This window comes from Nansenia antarctica, assembly GCF_963989245.1.
Source record: "Nansenia antarctica genome assembly, chromosome: 19".
Classification (NCBI taxonomy): Eukaryota; Metazoa; Chordata; class Actinopteri; order Argentiniformes; family Microstomatidae; genus Nansenia; species Nansenia antarctica.
The window spans coordinates 11620834-11641840 of record NC_137692.1 but is presented as its reverse complement, the minus strand read 5'-3'; the positions used below and the strand labels follow the sequence as shown (position 1 = coordinate 11641840).

Below are 21007 nucleotides of genomic sequence, written 5' to 3'. Positions count from 1 at the left end.
AGTACCTGAAAGACCAGAATCTCCTGGAGGGCCAGACGGACCTCTGATACCAGGCAGGCCGGTCGGGCCTTGATCACCTGAGGGTTAAAGCAGCAACAGGGTTCAGTCACTCGCATCAGTGGAATCATTGTGACAGCAGCTGGTGCAAGCGTGGCATTATTTCAAATGTTCAGAATAAAAGTCTGATTCTGAGTGGTTTCTGACTTGTAAAAGTTAAATTAAATTGGGAGAGACCTTGAGTAGGCTACGGTGTAGCCGCACGTAAATTCGACGCAGAAGTATAAATTGGGCTTTAGGCTTGGTCTATATTGGATAATAATAATAATAATAATAATAATAATAATAATAATAATAATAACTTCATATTTTTTTCCTGCAAACGTAGTTATACAAAAATATATAAAAAAAAAAAAAAAACTGGCGGCCATGCTGGCCAATCCCTCCCACCCGATGTACTGCGAGCTGGCAGGGATGAGGAGCAAGTTCAGCCACAGATTTGTTCTCCCCCGTCAAAGTACAAAAAGATTTGGACAGTCCTTTATTCCAGCTGCACTCCGACTCTACAACCAGGCCCTGCAGGGTGGGGGAGACCTGGAGCTGGAACTTTTGGAACTTTTTACTTATTGAGCCTGCACTGTTTTATGTATTTTATTGAATGTTTTTCTGTTTTCTGTACTGAATGTTTTCTGCCCTAACTGAGCTGTTTGACAACAAAATTTCCCCATTGGGGACAATAAAGGTTTTCAATCAATCAATCAATCAATACAACCACAACATACAAGTATACAACATGGCAGGGAGCCCATGTCTATCAACCCCCCCCGGTAGTAGGCTCCATATAGAGTGAGTAAGCGGGTCAAGGCTGGGGGTTGTGGGTAGACGACCCTCTCATAGCCAGTGCTGTGCATTTCAAAACTGTTGAATGCTATGGAGCCTGACGGGCAGCTGCACCATGTGACATACACTGAAACTCCCCAGCAACGCTATCTCAGCCAACTTTTGCTGGACTTTCTGTCGCATCTTCCCTACTGACAGCGTTTCTGTTCTGGCTCGGTGCTTCTACAGCCAGGGCTGTAGATCGAGTTTGCCTTTGATAATGGCCGTCAATAATATCATGTTTCATTTCACTTCATTATAAATTGTTCTGGGTTCAGTCTCTGCTGCTGTCATCCATCCTTAATGAGCGATTCGAAAAGTGAAACGGTTATAAGCAGAATGCAATGTGTGTGTGTGTGTGTGTGTGTGTGTGTGCGTGTGTGTGTGTGTCAGTGGCGTAGGGGACGGGGCCGCAAGCGACGCACCGCGGGGGGGCCCCCAGCCTCTAGGGGGCCCCCTAACATTGGATACTGTGGTGGGTTGACATAATTCACCCACGGTGGGTTGGGAGTATTGTTCCGCACGGACAGTTAAGTGCGTGGTACCCGAGTTGTTTATTCAGTTACTGCTTGAGTGTGTTGTTGACAATCGTTCATGTCCTTCATTAAACGTTTAGCTTTGTGATACGCCGCCTACGACTCCCGTCTCTCGGCACTACGATACAAACTTTTTTATTTAAAAAAAATGTAGGCAGCGAGACACAAGACCCTGCAGAAAAATGAGCAAGCGAAAGTACCTCAGTGGTGCGCAAAAACGGCAAGAGCAATATAAAATGTAACAAAATGCAGCGAAACTTCCCAAAATGTCATATTTTCTCACAAACCGACCCAAAGCAGCTTCTGCGACTGACGCGGGTAGGGATGCAGTTAGCCCTGGGTCAGGGACGAACGTTGTGGATGCACCTGTGGCACCGCTGTGGAGGTCAGTGTTACTGCAGCAGGCTGACCCGGCCGAGAGATCGTTTTCAAAACTCAAAATTATCAAAAGCTATCTGAGAAGCACCATGTCCCAGGACAGACTCTCCAGACTAGCGATTCTCAGCATTGAAAGCCTGCGCGCACGTCAAATGGATTTAACAAACAACTATGTTACATAGTGAAGGACTTCGCACAGACTAATACCAGGAGGAGAGGACGTGTTGGTCATTGTTAAAGGTAAGAATGGTCTATTATTATTTGATATTATTAGAGATATGTATTAATCTATGAATCAAATTAACTCGGGGTGGTGGGTAGCCTGTCAGTTGCCGTTTGTGTATGGACATGTCACACACACAGTCACACATACGGTGTCAGAATGATTCTGAGCAAACGGCCAGCGCGCTGTAGCTGATAGCTGTCCAGGCCAACCATAGGGTCTATGCTGTAGGATTTATGCAGCCTTAAAATAAATGTACCGCTACATCCGTTTGAGTTAACCTCCGTTGCGAAAGGGCCCCCGCCGCCACCTTGCGGGTGGGCCTCGGGATTTTGCGGTACGCCACTGGTGTGTGTGTGTGCGTGTGTGTGTGTGTGTGTGTGTGTGTGTGTGTGTGAGCATTTCTACTGGAATGTTATTGGCTTTAATATTTCACAATCGTGCCAACGACATGTAATTTCACGTGACCTTGATTGCAACATAAGCAAGATGGAAATGGATCTGTCACATTGTTGCCGTGGCAAGAGAATACAGAGAGAGAGAGAGAGAGAGAGAGAGAGAGAGAGAGAGAGAGACAGAGAGAGACAGAGAGAGAGAGAGAGAGAGAGAGAGAGAGAGAGAGAGAGAGAGAGAGAGAGAGACAGAGAGAGAGAGAGATCACTGGAAAAATACTGTACTCTTCACCTGATGTTCTTTTAACTTATTAACATAATATAATTATAGTCTACGTGGTGTTTCTGCTTTTAAGCAGATAGCATTGATTTGTGTAGACATTGAAACTAGTCTATGTTTCTGGTAAGATCATGGGAGGAGGCACGCAGAGAAAATAGGCGAGCACAAAATGATTATGAATCGAGGTCTAATTTGTTCATTTTAGTTTCTTTAACAAACATTTGTTGAACTACTGAGATATAATAAAGTCTCTCTGGATTTAAAAAAAACATCTTTATTTACCTCTTTTACCTTTGTCCCCATCAATTCCAGGAGCTCCTGTTTGAGAAATACACAAACAAGGTATTCAGACCAAGTTCTCTCATGTTTGTGAATGAGACCATGATCTGTCAGTCAGTTCACCCACAAGCAAGTGGATATATACGTAGTGTTATCAGCCTGTGTGGACCATACAGGTTGTGAGCTTAGAATTATAAGGTTCTATCTCCGTTTAGGGCAGTTCAGAGATATTGAGCGTCAAAGTTTTTACATTCCATTATGTTCTGTGAGAAGGAACCTTTGTATTTTATTAATTACTAACAAAAAAATGTCAACATTTTAAAAAAACAACACCACACAGGCATTAATAAACACCTAATGGATCAGATTATGTAAAAAACTAAATTTTGACCAAAAATGGAGATAGAACCTTATAATTCTAACGTCAGGAGGTGCCTCTCTAGTACAGCAACTCACCCGCAGGTCCTTTGGGGCCTTTCTCTCCAGCTGTTCCTGGCAGGCCAGACAACCCTGTATCACCTGAGGGGAGGGACAGTTCAGCTCACAGTTGAAATGGTTGGAGCATACACTTGTGTAGTACTGTAGTACAACAATACTGGCAAAATCAAGTTATGAGACATATACATACAGTGTGTTTATTGTGTGGGCTATTTTGTGTTCATGCTAAAGTTTGCTTGGGATAAATTACTGCTTTAGTAGCTTGTGTACAATGTCAACACTGTCCACTGCTTTCCCTTTCACTTCCATCTGTTTTGGGGGGGTTTTATTCGCTTTTTGTATTGTATGTTTTTAATCAAATGCAATGGGATTTCAGACTACTAGGCAGGATTATCTTGAGTCATATACACACCTGGGTTACCTCGTGGTCCTTTCTCACCATGATCACCTGTGGGGAAGATGGACACCACATTTACTGACACTGTGTTCCAACATTAGCTATATTATGTTATTTCATATGAAAAAAATTATGCATTCTACTGTATACCAAGAGAAAACGACATTAGCTAGTCACTGACAAGCTCTCAGCCATAATCTTTTACATAGTCATATTTCGCTTTACCATAAAGCACTGAAATCCAAGAGATAACATGATATGATGATATGATATGATCATGATAACATGATGACTCAATGAGAACCGTTTGATTCCAAACCTTTGATTCCCTGGGATCCATCTGTACCCCGCTCCCCTACAGAGGAACAAATCAAATCAAATCACATTTTATTTGTATAGCGCATTTCTTACAAGATGCAACTCAATGCGCTTCACATACTGACAGAGCCGCAAGCAGGCAAAAGTAAAAACCTGTACACTATGTAGCCAGGAAAATTCCCTTGCAGCCCTCTACTCATAGAGCGACTACTAACCAGTTTGCCTACCAGCACCCAGCGGTGGGCCCCCCCCCCCCCCCCCCGGGGAGCCCCCGCCGCCCCACACACCCAGCCCGCCCCACCACCAGCACACCCGGCCCAGCCAAGCAAGGCATTATTACAGAAGATACAGTTGTGTTTGGATATATAACAAATACGCAGTTCTATCAGGCTGGGAATATGTCATGATCAGGCCAATTATTGATGATCCTAACGATCATTCAATGTCATTCAAATGTATTACAACATAAATAGTTTAGTTTACACTCCAATGTCATTATATCAATGTTTTTATATCAATGCACTTCTCATAATGTATTTATTTGTCTTTGTTCTATATGACATCAGACTCAGGTGTCTCACCCTTAGATCCAGGTGGGCCTGAATCTCCACGGAAACCTTGAGGGCCTGATTGACCTAAAAGAACAAAACACATGTATTTAAACAGCTGTTCTAACTGTGTTATTTCTTATGAAGTTACCAAATGGCTGAATCCTAACCAGAGTTCTGAAACATACAGTAACTCAAACTTTCACAACATTCTTTTTTTTTAATTATGAAAAATATTGAAATATGAATGATGAAGTATATGTTATTTTCCAGATCACAAGTGATTTGATAATGCATACATAATGTATTTTGGTTGGTGCCCCAATTGAACAGTATAAATACCTGGGAATCTATTTTGATGATCTAAACGATGATCTAAACTAACCGCACACAGCGGGTCAGTGTTAATGGCACTCTTTCGGAACCCAGAACCATAAGCACTGGTGCTCCACAGGGTGTAGTCAGTTCCCCTGTGCTCTTTACTTTATACACAAACGAGTGCAGAAGCACCTACCCTAGCAATCGCATCATAACATTTTCGGATGACACTGCCATCCTTGCTTTAATTAAAAAGGACAGTGACCTAAATGACTATTATTCTGAAATCCAGAGGTTTGTTAAGTGGTGTGATGTTAACTGCCTGGTTTTAAATGTTAAGAAGACTGAGGAGATGGTGTTCGACCCCAGAGGTGTTGGGGACCACAGGCCTGTGGTCATCCACAAACAATCCATCTCGCAGGTCGCCTCTTACAAGTATCTTGGGGTTTTCATTGACAACTCACTCACCTGGAGCACTCATGTACAGTAGATAGCCTATGTAGCAGATTACAACAACGACTACACTTCCTACGCCGCCTTAGAGTTCATGGTGTTGACCAAAAATTGATGCTACTCTTCTACCAGTCTGTCTTAGAGAGTCTCATCAGATACGGCATTACATCTTGGTTTGGTAATCTGTACAACTAAGGTCCAAACTGGTCCGACTGATACAGACTGCATGGAAGATCATAGGGGTGAAAGACCACTCATCCCTGCAGTCTATTTTTGAACAGGCTACTCTCAGACAGGCTAATAGAATTCTCATGAATCCCTCCCATGTCCTACATGCAGAGTATGAACTGCTGCCCTCTGGGAGGAGGTTCAGAGTCCCCCGCTCTAGATTAAATAGATTTAAAAATTATTTTATTCCTGTTTCTGTTAAACTTTTAAACTGCACCAGATGAATGTAAACATATCTTGCTCATCGTTTTATTTCCACTCTTGTCTTAATCAGGGCTGCCTTCTGTTTGTGTTTTTATCATTCTGTATTGTCTGTTGCTCTTTGTTGGCTGCTGTGGGGTGTAAGCCGAATACAAATTTCCCAGTGATGGGACAATAAAGTGACTTTTGACTTTTGACTTAAACTACAGTATCTTAGAAAATGTAATTAAGACTCAGCTTTCTTACAAAAGTAGGAAACGGATAGTCCAAGTGACAATTCTACCTGTGATTGACTTCATTTATACATGCATGCTCCCACTAGCACGCTAGCAAGCTAGAGTCGCTAGTATAGAGTTGCTAGAGAGAAAATATTAGCGGATTTATTCATTTCAAATTGTAACTGTTTTAGTGGGTCCTTTATTGTGTGATTCATATTTAGCATTATCCACTGTCTGTTTTTTCCTTGTGTAGACTTCTTGTAGAGAAAATCTTCCTGCTTTTATTTTTGTTGAAATATTGTGTGATTGTGTCATACCTTGTTCATACAGGGCTCTTTAAAAGAGAGTCACGTCTCAGTAAAAACCACAGAAACATTTTCTATTAAAAAAGGAGACTGACCTGGTGCACCAAACCCTCCCGGAGCTCCCACTAAGCCTGAGAGACACAAAGAGAGGAACGGAGGAATCACATTTCAAACCTCATGAAGGTCTCTGTGTGTGTGTGTGTGTGTGTGTGTGTGTGTGTGTGTGTGTGTGTGTGAGAGCACTTCCTTTCTGTCCTTTGGGACACTCACTCTCTCACACTCACACTCACACTCACACACAGAGACCTTCATGAGGTTTGAAACTCGCACACACACACACACGCACACACACACACACACACACACACACACACACACACACTCACACTCACACTCACACTCACACTCACACTCACACTCACACTCACACTCACACTCACACTCACACTCACACTCACACTCACACACACACTCACACGCACACACACACACACACACACACTCACACTCACACTCACACTCACACTCACACACACACACACACACACACACACACTCACACTCACACACACACACTCACACTCACACACACACTCACACACACACTCACACTCACACTCACACTCACACTCACACTCACACTCACACACACACTCACACTCACACTCACACTCACACACGCACTCACACTCACACACGCACTCACACGCACACACACACACACACACACACACACTCACACTCACACTCACACTCACACACACACACACACTCACACACTCACACACACACACACACACACACTCACACTCACACTCACACACACACACACACACACACACACACACACACACACACACACACACACACTCACACTCACACAATAGGTGCACATTGCACCTATTAAAACGCATTACAACTTGTGAGCAGAGACAGTGTGGGGGAGCCTCTTTTTTCTAAACCTTATGACAGATCATCTTGACCTGCTCTTGAGAACCACTATGCAGCATTGAAACGTTCAACATTCATTCAGTCAGTAAAGCATTTCGTGAGCTTAGAATTATAAGGTTCTATCTCCGTTTAAGGGAGTTCAGAGATATTGAGCGTCAAAGTTTCTACATTCCATTATGTTTTGTGAGATCGAACCTTTGTATTTTATTAATTACTAACTCAAAAATGTCAACATTTTAAAAATAACACCACACAGGCATTAATAAACACCCAATGGATCAGATTATGTTAAAAACTCAATTTTGACAAAAATGGCGATAGAACCTTATAATTCTAACGTCACGATTTGTTCATCGGAAGAAAACGGTGAGTCCTTCTTTGTGTAAACTTGGTTCAAATCCAGTCTCGTTATTAATCTTACCTTTGGACCCGGCCGGGCCAGCAGGACCATCAGAACCAGGAGATCCAGGTTCTCCAGGAGAACCTGACAGAACAAACCCAAACCACTGAACAGAGTTGGACACACAGGCACAGAACCACAGTGTCGTCCACTTTAGTAGTCTGCTACTTTATTATCTATTAGTACAGAACCACAGTATGTTACACTGTAGGATATCTACTGGTACTGGTCGTTCAGAACAGTCCTAGAGGTTTCGCTACGTCTGATCTGATCAAAATCCTTTGACAAAGCGTTATGTCAGGTGTAGAGAGGGTTTTTCTAATAAGAGTACACTAGTTTATTAAACTCTTGTAGTCATGTGTTTTCAATAACATGAACATGACAAATGAACTACAAAAAATGCCAAGAGGTTCTGATTGGCACCTGTTTACATTCTACTGTTATGGTTATAGTTATGTAACCATGGTTATGGTTATTCCACACCATCCTGTACCTTTGTCCCCCTTCTCTCCGAACCCTGGGGGTCCCGTCTCTCCTCTGGGACCAGCTGTCCCCTCGCGGCCCCTGAGGCCTGGTGGCCCCTCCGCTCCATGTTCACCTACACACACACACACACACACACACACACACACACACACAGTTGACCATCAATACAATTGAACTTTCAAGTGATTGGATCATTAGGTGGAAGTTTTGGGTTTTGTTTCTGTACCGGCACTTCCTTTCTGTCCTTTGGGTCCCTCGTGTCCTGGGTGGCCGATGGTACCTGGAATACCTGAGGTCAAAGGTGAGAGGGAGGGGTCAGAAATGTGGAATCACTGAAGTGCTGTACAGTCTATACAGCTGTTTTCAAAAGAGATGCAGTATAGTAAATGGCAGCAACATGATCGACACCTCCATATGTGACACGGTCTGGTCAAAAGGTCTGCATGTCAGCAATTCTCAAGTCGCATGTCTCAGGTTTTTTGGCATATTACAAAAGTTGAACTGCCAAGTTGAAGTGTTGAACCGCCTACTCGATATAACAAACAACATTTAGGAAGACTAAATGTTTGTCATTTGTGAATTGGATTCACTGTTTCGTCTGCCATAGCCTAGGCTACTTTGTAAGTGATACATGGCTAGGCTAACCCTAAACAAAAGTATGTTTTAGGACATGTTCAAAAGCAAGGACTGTGTGATCATCTAGTTATGTGTAGTTATGTGTTTTTAGCATGTTGATGTTCAATCAGCATGTTGTGATGTGCTAAACATGCAGTTATTAGCAATGTACCTCTTCACCTGCTAGCTACTAGCAGCTGTTTTAATAATAATAATAATAATAATAATAATTTGAATTTATATAGCGCCTTTCAGGGTACCCAAGGTCGCTTTACAGAGATACAGGAAAGAAAACAAAAACAGTCAGACAAACAAAAACAACAACAGAATTAGAGGCCAAAGGCCTTGTGAACAGGTGGGACTTAAGGGCCGTTTTAAAGTCGTCCAGGGTGGGGATGTTGCAGATCACCGCAGGGAGAGTGCGTGTTGTGTTTTGATTCCAGTTTCTTTTGGTTTGAGGGGTATGCATTCAAATAAGCATATCTTCTTCAGATGATGTATGACACATCATTTGAAAATGTACAATCTACACTTTCATAACCTCTTGAGGAGTTTTTTCCCAGACAGACCATGTCACATATTATCAGAATGGTAGCTGAATACCTGGTATTCCTGGGAAACCACTGTCACCTGTGAAACAGAGAAGTGAAATGGTAAAGGATAGTACTGTCATTTAATTCATTTCATGTTGTATCAGCTTTGAATACTCCAAGCTGCATATTCACACAGATGATATAAAAACTGAAAAAACTATATAAAACTTTTTTTTTTATAAATATTTTTTTATGACGAAGAAGAACATGATATAAAAAAACGTGATATAAGAACATGACAATGATAGTGAATAGCCTATGATGCCGGTAATGTAAATGTCAAATCAAAAATATCCACAATGATGAAAGAAGCAACAGACATTGTATGACATTGTATGACACGTATAAACACACTTCTTAGTGTCCCCCTGCGACCCCTGCTGGTATTGAAGAGCATTGCAGCGATGGAAAAAAAAGATGGCGGCTGATACTAACGCAATCACACACAAACACACACAAATACTGCAAAATAACTTTATACTAGCTAGATTTTGAAAATGTAAGGATACTGGGGGGTAGAACGTACATATCTAGGAAAGGTCATGAAAGGAGGGTCCTGAAATTTGATCGAGTGCAAAGATTTATTTTTACTCACAGGGGTCAAAAGTCTTTATGCTTTGCGTCATTGACTGTCTTTTTGTAAATCATTGTCAACTATAAAATGTAAAATGTATTTTTTGATAACAAAAGGATTAAAAAAATAAAATTAAAAAAGTCCATTAGAGGTGAGCAAATGTAATGCGTTGCTATCCGGTTGTTAAGCCTGACGTCAAACGTGACGTTTTGCAATAGCCAGCCGCGCTAACCACAACACCAAAATAGTTAACTCCCTTGGCTGAGCTGCTAACGGGGGAACGCGGGAACCTTATTCAGGTTCTAGGTTAGGTGTCTCCCTCTGCTCTTGTAGCTGAGAATTCCTTCCTTCCATGCGGGGGAATTCCTTCCTTCCATGCGGGAGTCGAACCCCGATCTCCCGCATAACCACCGGCCGCGCTAACCACTACACCAAGAGAGTTAACACGCTTGGTAGAGCTGCTAAAGGCCTATTTAAAGTTTTATTTTTTTATTTTTTTAAATTTACGTGCTTACGTTCCCTACGTAAGGGCTCTCGCACTTTACACTTCTGTGTAGGCCGCGCTGCAATTAATTAAGTGAGTTTTCTATGCCCCTGTGCTGTGCCTCTTCCGGTTAGGAACGCAAAGGAGCTCAAAGCTCAAAGCGGCATAATAGCGATCTTTTTGTTGTTATGCTTGTTGTAAATAAAAGTTCTATGATGTGAATAATTTAAAAGTTTTTAAAAGTACACATGTTACAAGCATGATTAAATTCCTCTCATTTTGCCACTCAAAAGGGCACTTTAGTGTGATGTTTTTCAACTGTGGGGGCACATGGTCAAGTTTAGACCATTGGAGGGGCACCAATAGGGCATGTCCTCTCATTTTCGCCACTCAAAAGGGCACTTAAGAGAGACGTTTTTCAACCTTGGGGGCACCAGGAGGGGTGGTCGCCCCCCCTGCCCCCCCCCCCCCCCTGAGTCCGCCAGTGGCCTGTCGAGAACAGGACTGAAAAAGAGGATACTATAGAGGCATGCTAGAATGCCTTTAGATTAAGATGTGAGTGGTATTTTCAGCAAAAACAACGTTTTCGAGACATGTTTTGGGGACCCAAGGGACCTATATTAACTTGTTGAAAAACTTGTTTGAAAAAGAGTCTAATCTGGGACCTTCAGTAATGATTGTATATCATACAGATATGCTTTAATATGTCACATAATAATACACATTATAGTTCAGTTCTTAACTAACCTTTTTTCCCTGCATCACCTGAAACAAATAAGAGAATGCATGCCACTGTTAGAGTGACCTCATAAAAACACATTGATTTATTGACAGTGTCTGGTATGTATAGGCCTATGCAGACACTGACATCATATGGCCTAGACTAACGTATCATGGTATGCAAATGGTATCATCAACACAATATTGTGTTTGCTATGTAATTAATGCATGCAGGACTGAAACTCCTGGAACTATCCCTGGATTGTTATAAACACTATCTGCCACAATAGATTAGGTTTATGAGAATGAATGTACAGTACAAGTCAAAGGATTGGACACACTTCCTCATTCAATTGAATGGGAAAGTGAGTCCAAACTTTTGACTGGTACTGTACAGTAAAACAAATATGAAAAAATGATCAAAGGAAAAACATTTCTTAAATAAACTGGTGATCTTACCCTGCGGTCCTGCGTCTCCTTTTTCTCCCTTCGCTGTAGAGGCGAGGAGTGCTTTGAAAAGATCAAATAAAATACATGTCAGCAACGGTTTCAAAAGTACCTGAAATTAGATTTAGATTTAGTAATCAAAAAATGTATTAGACCCCTATACTTTCTTTTATTTATTTATTTTTGTTTCTTTTTATTTTACTACTCGATATTTTCAGTTTGTAAAGCTTCTTTGAGTGTCTAGAAAAGCGCTATATAAGTCTAATGTATTATTATTATTACCTGAAAGTCATTACCTTGCTAACCCTAACCGTGACCCTAAACGAGTCAAGTAATGATGCACAATGCATTAGGCCTACCTGTCACGGCATAGCCATGAAGTTGACTTAGAGAGGATGGCATGGGAAGGAACACCATGTCCTGTGACTGTCCTGTAATAGCTTTTTTTTATCCTGTTCCAATACCGACCTAAATCCTGACTGTTCTTCAAATCCATAGGATTGTACAGAATTCCATCGATAACACGTCTCGCGCATATTACAGTAATATCGGAAAAAACAAACTGGAGTTGAAGATTCGGTAATATACAGTCAAAATGTGTGTGTGTCTGTGTTCAGTGTGTCTGTATTAAACCCACCTGTGAAGGACTGAGATTGGAGCTCGGCTCTCAGCAGTTGCTGCATGGTCCTCCGGAGGGCGGCGTTGTCCATGTGCCCTCCAGCAGCAGAGGCCGTGCCTGTGCCTAGGTTGGTGCCCAGGTTGGTGCCTAGGTTGGTGCCCAGGTTGGTGCCCAGGCCGGAGCCCAGGTTCAGGGTGTTGTCAGTGTGGGCCGTGCCCCCCCCGCCGCGGTCCATGTGGGCGCCAGACGGTAGGTTGTGGATGTCGTTAGCGGAGGCCATCAGGCGGCTGGTACGGGCAGCGGTGGAGGTAGACTCCGCCTCCATACTGGCCATGCGAGACTTCAGCTTTCTCACGTCCTCAGCTGAGGAGACGAAAACATGTCTAGGAGGTCTTTATGGACGTTTACATGGGAATTGTAATGTGTCCAAATGGAAATGGACTGCACTTATATAGCGCCTTATTCCAAAGTGCTTTACAATGGCCTCTCATTCACCCACACACATTCACACACCAATGGCAGCGAGCTATTATGCAAGGCGCCAGCCCGCACATTGGGGTTCAGCGTCTTGCCCAAGGACACCTCGACACGTGGCCAGCCGGGGATCGAACTGCCGACCTTGCAATCATTAGACGCCGACTCTACCTCCTGAGCCACAGCTGCCCATATGTGTTGACCTGCCTATTTGCATTAGTCTATATGTTTTGAAAATACTGATTGGTCATTACTGATATGTTTTGATCTGGACGGATTTATTTATTTTACTAGTATATGTGACACGTTCTAGTGTTTTGGTCCTCATATCGGCAACCAATCAAAAGACTCAGTTCAGACTTTTCTTTTGAAAACACGAAACTACGTTTCAACATTGTTGAGAATCACAATACAAACTCGCTAGTCAAGCCAAGATATTGCAACGCAATGGTTTCGGTGAGTAATCCCCACTGCTACCTTAACTAGTTAACTATAACTCTACTTTACATTGTTAGCAGGCTCACAAAACAAGCTGTGTTCGTTGACCAGCAATGTGTCTGATTTTCAACAACGCGGAAATGTATTCACATTTTTCAATCGAGGACCAAAGCATTAGAACGTGGCACATATGCTCACGTAAACCTTAATTTTCCAAGTGATAACAGAATGAACTGCATTTAACAATAACACCCTGTGCTGAGTTTCCTGTGGCACTAAGATCATCTTCCACCGTCCATTGCCTACCATGGACCTAAAGTATACGCATACGGTATGCGTCTTTCTGTAAAACCCCCCCTGGTTGGAGAGGAGAAGGGCAGCTGGACAGTGTGACTCACCCAGAGCGATGAGTCCAAAGAGCAGACCTAGGAGGAGCAGAGAGAGCAGGAGCAGGCCCAGCAGCCACTTCCACCAGGAGCAGCAAGACTCCTCACACCCACAGAAGGTTCCTCCTCCTCCCCCACCTCCGTAGTAGTCTCCTTCCTTATGGATCTCTGAAGGGGGGGTGGTGGGTATTAGATAACTCGTGACGTTAGAATTATAAGGTTCTATCTCCATTGAGTTTTTTACATAATCTGATCCATTAGGTGTTTATTAATGCCTGTGTGGTGTTATTTTTAAAATGTAGACATTTTTTAGTTAGTATTTAATAAAAATACAAAGGTTCCATCTCACAAAACATAATGGCATGTAAAAACGTTGACGCTCAATATCTCTGAACTACCCTAAACGGAGATAGAACCTTATAATTCTAAGCTCACGAACTCTCAAAGTAAATGTTGAATTGAATTGACGAGATGATGTTGAAGTTATATGATCGATGGCAACAACATGTTAGTTCAGAACTTTCTACTCTAGGCTATTCCTTTTTTTCCAAACAGTTCCTAGAAAGGTTCCTCGAAAAATACCTGCGTATGTTGCTTTGTCTTTCGTTGACACTGAAGGTGACCCATCTACAGAAAAACAAATGTCATAACATGACAGTAAATATCAGCATATCAGAATCCTTCACACCATTTTTTGGAGGGAATTTTGAATCGGAATCTTTGTAATCTTTCTGCATTTGAAATACGCAGTCGTAGATCCTGAGGTAAATCATTTAACAGTTGTCCTCACAGTAAGAACCTGCTTCTGACTTCAGCGGTGCAGTCTCAGTGTAGCTGGTCACCATGCTGGTCACCATCTTCTCCTTCTTCAGGGAGTCGCCCGAAAGTGACCCTAGAATAACAGAAACACACACCACTCTTGAGCATATTATCTGTTCAAAAACAGCTAATTAAAACACATTCACCTGAACATGACATGTGGATCTCCTATGTCAGCTTACATAACACAAGAATCTATTTGATTATGAAATAAGGTTTTAATGATATAAGAAGAAAAAAAAAGTTCCAGCAGAAACTTTGTGGGCTTGCAAAGTGTTATTTGGTTAGTAGAAAAAGTTGAAACATGGTTTGGACGATAGATGGCGAAAAGGATGATGGCTAGGTAGTTGAAAGGTTAGATAGAATGTTAGATACATACTGTAGTACTGTAATTTAGAAGGTCATATATAATGTTGGATAGATCGATAGATAGATAGATAGATAGATACAAACTGAAAAGATCGAGTAGTAAAATTAAAATAAACAAAAATAAATAAATAAAAGAAAGTATAAACTAAATCTAAATCTAAGTGTCTTTGTAGGACAATCTACTCTGTATACTGCAATCGTCCTCTCTCGACCGGCATTTTTTTTAAAAGTGAAAAGTCTTACGAGTATGATCAATGTAATGTTAGCTAGCTACCTCTAAACATGGATTTGGCTGGGCATAAAGTAATTAATTTGAGGTGTTAAACACAGTCTGGCTATCTTATCTGTCTGGTTAACTTATCTGTGTTTCTCTCCAGAGCCATAGACTGATGTCTGTAGTGTAGCATCTGAGAAGCGGCGAACGAAGCCTGAACATATACTTTGGGGGAACGACTCGGGGCGGGAGGGGGTGCGTGGGCCCCCCCCCCCCCCCCCCCATGAAAAATGTTGCGATTTTTTTTTCTCAATTCCTGCATTCTAGTGAATTTTCATAGTAACACTGCACTTCAGACAACCTACAACTGGTGATGGTGTCTAGGTCTTTAAGTGTTAAACAGCTGAGAGCAGTCACTGCTGTTTTTTGTGGTCTTCTTTCACACACACATCTTACCAAGTGTGTATGAACATCCTCACAAACCAACAAAGAACATGATCTATATCAAATATACGTTTTTTTTTACTCACTGAGCACAAATTATACTTTGGGGGGAGCCATTATACTTTGGGGGCCCCCCAAAGTATTAACATGCTGTGGGAATCACTGCATAATAATCATAATAATCATAATCATAATAATAACCAGAACAGTTAATTCCAGAAGAAACGTTGTGGGCTTGCAAAGTGTTGATATTGTTATTGCTTAAGCAAGCCCATCTAATAATAAGTATGTTGAAGAACAAGAGTTGTGTACCTGCTTAAGCAAGCCCACCTAATAGGTGTTTACAACTAACTGGTTATAGAATATGACTGAGGTAACAACTGGCTTTTTTGTGCATAATTAGAATAATACCTGTTCAGTTATTTCACATCGTAGTGTGTCAACAAACCACCTCTCAGTGAGCTTGAGAGTGCAGCAAGGAGCTATAAAGGCCAATGCACACAGCGTGCGATTTTGTCACACGACAACATTCGATTCTCAATTCACACCAATGAATGAATGAATGTGAATGGAGAATCGAATGTTGTCGTGCGACAATATCGCATCGCACGCCGTGTGCATTGTCTCATTGGGTCTCATTCAAAACAATGGAATCGAATTCGGCGGTGCGACAAAATCGCATTGGCCTTAACTTACCACCACCATTATGAGCACTGCTAGTAAAGTGTTTCCCGCTGTCTTTAGCCATGATGAGGACCTCCGTGTCCCTCTTGACCGGGATGTTCTCCTTCTCCAACAGCAAGTACTTAAAGTCTTTCCTGTAAGCATCGTCAGTGAGGGGCCTCGAAGTCGCTGACACTGTTGACAACCAAAGATATCAGAGTCATCCTATGAGAAATTATAAGCCTGGCTACTAAACAGAGAAAGGTTTTTCCTGATATGTCTGTTGTTTTAGCAGTAAGTAACACAAGCTATCGATAATGTGTGAGAATTTAATGAAGTCTGGTGGTTTTCTGATATACAGTACAGTGCCAAATCACAAGATCAATACACCTACTTGTAGAGGTGGAGACTCCTGTACTGACAACACCACCGTTCGACACGTTCTTCTGTACTCCATATCCTGCAGACACACACAAACACACACACACACGCACACGCACACACACACACACACACACACACACACACACACACACACACGCACACACACATAGTGTGAAAGAGAAATAACAGAATAGTCAAAGAAGGTTCTCTTTAAATATTTTCAATAGTCTTGAATAGTAGTGAAAGGCCCAATCCCGATTCCCTTCCCTACCCCTACGGCTCGTTTTGGAGTGCCACTCACTTTGGTGCCAAGGCCTCTGAACAGAGCCACAAGGCATAGTTGTTGAAATCTTTCCCTATGAAATGGGACAACCCTTCAAGACCCTGATACGTCATCAGTAGTGTCATTGACGCTCGCGATTCATTCACAACTTAGGTTTTACGCTATCGATCGATCAAACAAGTCATCAAATAAAAAAGAACAATACTTCAACGCACATGTACGAATTTATGTCTAAATAAACAGGATTGTAAATTTTGTTCTGGAGGTGAAATGTGAATTGCGCTCCGATGACATGGTATATTTCTATGGGCAGGCTGTGCCTGATGCTTCCATTGAACTGGGACGCCGGGGTTCTCATGCAATATCTGCGTTTGTTGCAGAGGAACAGGGTGACTGTCACCCTGTGACAAACGCGCAGATATGAGTGCTCCGGTGTCTTGCTTTGGTAGTCTAATGGAAGTGCCCAGGTAATAGTTTTGCTATAATTGTCCTCTACTGCTGAGCACCCTCGCATCACTTGGCTGAAGCGCTCTGGACTTTGGAACGGTGGAACGATGTATTTCTGTGTTAAGCATAGGCACAGTACATAAGCATAATAGCATTTTTTTTGTTATGCTTGTTATAAAGAAAAGGTCTATAATGCATTGAAATTACATTAAATTAAGATAATAATATGGTTATCCTAATTTTTCAAATCTTTATTAACAAGTAATTACAGAAAAAGTAATGACATTTGTGGTTGTCTTCCGCATTGCCTAGAGCGAAATCGGATTTCTGTCGATGATTCGCAAAGCATCCTGGGAGGTAGGGGCCATGGCTCCGAACCGAAAGTGGTCCTGAAAAATCTCCAAATGGAGCCGTGGAAAGCCCTCCCCCTTCCCCCTAGCCCTCCATGAAAACATGAATTGGGACACCCCTACCCGACATGTGAATGCACAAAACGGAGCCGTAGGGGTGAAATGGGATTGGCCCAAAGTAATATTCCTTGAGTGTAAATGTCTGTTTACCTGTTTCGGCACTCTTAATACACTGTTTAAGTGTTTTCTTCAGAACCCATCACCACATACCTGTTATGCCTGTGTGTGTGTTCACTGCACTGGTGGTGAGGACGCTGCTGGAAGCGGGAGCCAGGTTATTCTGGAACCCATACACTGCATACAAAGAGACAGACAGCGCATACACATGGTGACTCAAAACCAGTTTCGAAAAAGGAACCATTTTTCTAACAATCATGCCTGTCTAATCGTTTTCACAACACATTTTTTAGACACACATGAAATAATGATCCATAGCTCTCGTGTTCAGCCCATGGTGTTGAGGTGATAAAGAAGTGCCTGATTATGCGGTGCGCAATTGAAGTGAAGACATCCCAAAAATGTCGTCAAACGTTTGTCGTCTCACCTGACAGGGAGGAGGGAGAGGTGGAGTTGAGCAAGGAGGACCCTGGTGACATGTTGTTGGTGTTGGTGTGGTAACCGTAGGTTAGGTTGCTGCTGCCCCCCCCAACGACAGTGGTGGAGGAGGAGGAGGGGAGGGTGGAGCTGGCCCAGGAGTAGGAGGAGGGGAGGGTGGAGTCCATCTGGGTCTCATACTGTCCTGAAACTAACGGAGGACAGGCAGGTAGCTGTTAAACAGACAGGCAGGCAGACAGACAGACAGACAGGCAGGTAGCTGTTAGACAGACAGACAGACAGACAGGCAGGTAGCTGTTAGACAGACAGACAGACAGACAGACAGACAGACAGAGACAGGTAGCTGTTAGACAGACAGACAGACAGACAGACAGACAGGCAGACAGACAGAGACAACCTCCTTGACCCTCATCAATCTGGCCTTAAGGCTGGGCACTCTACTGAGACTGAGTGAATTAACAGTAATGAGTAACTGCTCGTGTCAGAAAATGATAGCACTGAAAGTGAGTCACTAGTAACAGTCTCATACTGCACCAAGACTAAAGCCCAGTTCAGATCTAGGATTCGCAAACGCAACGCAATGCGACTCGAGTTGCAGCGGTCCATGTTACTCTGCAACAGCCCAGCAACAGTGACAAGGCATTGCCAGCGTTTTGACAGCAGAACGTCCAGATTAATTTCAATGTCTGCCGAGTTTTTTCTCTGCAACGTTCTAAAACTGACCCATTACCCAATCCTAGATCTGAACTGGGCTTAAGGGAGGTGAAAGAGACTGTGTGACAATGAATCATTATTTCCCACGGTTTTTCCAAAGCATTTTCTGTTACCTAGAGAAATAAAATCTGTGTGTGTGTGTGTGTGTGTGTGTGTGTGTGTGTGTGTGTGTGTGTGTGTGTGTGTGTGTGTCTGTCTGTCTGTCTGTGTGTGTGTGTGTGTGTGTGTGTGTGTGTGTGTGTGTCTGTCTGTCTGTGTGTGTCTATGTGTCTGTGTGAGTGTGTGTGTGTGTGTCTGTCTGTCTGTCTGTGTGTGTGTGTGTGTGTGTGTGTCTGTCTGTCTGTCTGTCTGTCTGTCTGTGTGTGTGTGTGTGTGTGTGTGTGTGTGTGTGTGTGTGTCTGTCTGTCTGTGTGTGTCTGTGTCTGTGTGTGTGTGTGTGTGTGTGTGTCTGTGTGTGTGTGTGTGTGTGTGTGTGTGTCTGTGTGTGTGTGTGTGTGTGTCTGTCTGACTGTGTGTGTGTGTGTGTGTGTGTGTGTGTGTGTGTGTACCTGTCTGCGAGGCCTCTGTGAGGATCTTGGTCTCCACGGTGGCCTTCCTAGGGACCGGCAGGGTGGAGGAGGTGGTGGAGGAGCGGGTGGGGCTGATGCTGTTGGAGCGCCCTCCCTTCAGAAGCCTCTTCACATCGTCCAGCTCCGTCCCTACGCAGGACATCTACCATGTTAGCGGTATCTCACAACAGGTTAACCTTGAGTGCCATGAAAGGCGCCTTATAAAATAAATGTATTATTATTATTATTATTATTATTATTAACCTTGTTAGACTTGCCAGATCTGGGTAGAGACTACCAGGTAGGAAATGTCAACATTTATGAATTCTTTGGATATTTTGCATACTACATATCCTACTGATATCACCGGTATTTAAAGTGTTTGAAATGTCAGGATTCAAATTTGATGCCAAGAATAATATACTCCTTTTTCTTGTTGAGATGACACAATAGAATTCAAACACAACATCTCCTTGAAGACATACAGTACCAGTCTAAAAGTTTGGACACACTTTCTCATCCAATTGGATGGGGAAGTGTGTACAAACTTTTATTTTTTAAGTTATTTTTTCTGAGTGGGGCAATCGCACTCATATTTTTCATTTTATTGACAGATGCAGTAGAGATTTAGACAGGAAGGATGGGTGAGAGAGAGAGGAGGGATGACATGCAGGATATGTCCCCGGCCGGAATCGAACAGGGGACCCTGCGGTTACATGGTCAACGCGTAACCCGCTACGCCACCTAAGTGCCCCTACAAACTTTGGACTGGTACTGTAGCAACTCACATCTGGCAGCTGGAGACGCGCTCTGCAGCCTGGCTCTGATCTCACTCTCTGGAAAACAAGACGCGTTATTAGCTGATTAGATGGTCTTCTAACCATCTCAATGTGCTGTGGGGTAACGTGGGTGGGAAGAGGAAAAGAGAGAATATTGCTAATATAATATATATATATAAGAATATATACCTCTGCTGTGGCTCCTCCCTCTGGTGGCACCTGAACCTCCTGGTATTGAATACACATACACACACACACACATAGACACGCGTCCACGCACGCACGCACGCACGCACGCACGCACGCACGCACACACACACACACACACACACACACACACACGCACACACACACACACACATACGCACACACACATGCACACACACAAATCATTTAACCTGTGCTGTAGTTACGACTTGTTCATGGATGCCACTGAAATGGATGCCACTGAAATGTCATAATTGAATCCAAAGCTTCTAGCTATCATGCTTGATCATTACATTATAGTTATTGTATCATTTTGGGATGACAGTTACCATAGTCTTTCCTTGTATACTCTGGCGAGGAATTTCCACTGGAGCTTCCTGAAAAAATTGTTAGAACAGGTTAGGTTTTGTTTGGTCCTCGGGGGTTTGCTGAGAAGCAGAACACTGTCTCCATTATACATTGGATTTCTACTATAAGTAAATCAAATCAAATCAAATCAAATTGTATTTGTATAGCGCATTTCTTACAAGATGCAACTCAATGCGTAAGTAGCCATGGGAACCAATGGTTCTCGAGCCTAACAGCCCATAGGGCAG

At 42.8% G+C, this 21007-nt stretch overlaps 1 protein-coding gene across 1 annotated transcript in view; it reads right to left on the bottom strand.

Annotated features, from left to right (window-relative positions):
• col17a1b (collagen, type XVII, alpha 1b) overlaps nt 1-21007 on the bottom strand; it is a gene marked incomplete at both ends in the record, with an annotated part of 36114 nt that overhangs the window by 14076 nt on the left and 1031 nt on the right. The window contains 23 exons of the mRNA XM_080548931.1: nt 6-77; nt 2968-3003; nt 3421-3483; nt 3815-3850; nt 4686-4752; nt 6484-6513; nt 7761-7845; nt 8223-8337; nt 8452-8514; nt 9444-9470; nt 12296-12640; nt 13588-13743; nt 14158-14202; nt 14366-14467; nt 16118-16279; nt 16479-16544; nt 17819-17902; nt 18153-18244; nt 18894-18915; nt 19426-19575; nt 20214-20261; nt 20394-20432; nt 20741-20788. Of these exons, the coding sequence (XP_080405057.1) occupies nt 6-77; nt 2968-3003; nt 3421-3483; nt 3815-3850; nt 4686-4752; nt 6484-6513; nt 7761-7845; nt 8223-8337; nt 8452-8514; nt 9444-9470; nt 12296-12640; nt 13588-13743; nt 14158-14202; nt 14366-14467; nt 16118-16279; nt 16479-16544; nt 17819-17902; nt 18153-18244; nt 18894-18915; nt 19426-19575; nt 20214-20261; nt 20394-20432; nt 20741-20788 (1953 nt within the window). The remainder of the gene's footprint in view (nt 1-5; nt 78-2967; nt 3004-3420; nt 3484-3814; nt 3851-4685; nt 4753-6483; nt 6514-7760; nt 7846-8222; nt 8338-8451; nt 8515-9443; nt 9471-12295; nt 12641-13587; nt 13744-14157; nt 14203-14365; nt 14468-16117; nt 16280-16478; nt 16545-17818; nt 17903-18152; nt 18245-18893; nt 18916-19425; nt 19576-20213; nt 20262-20393; nt 20433-20740; nt 20789-21007) is intronic.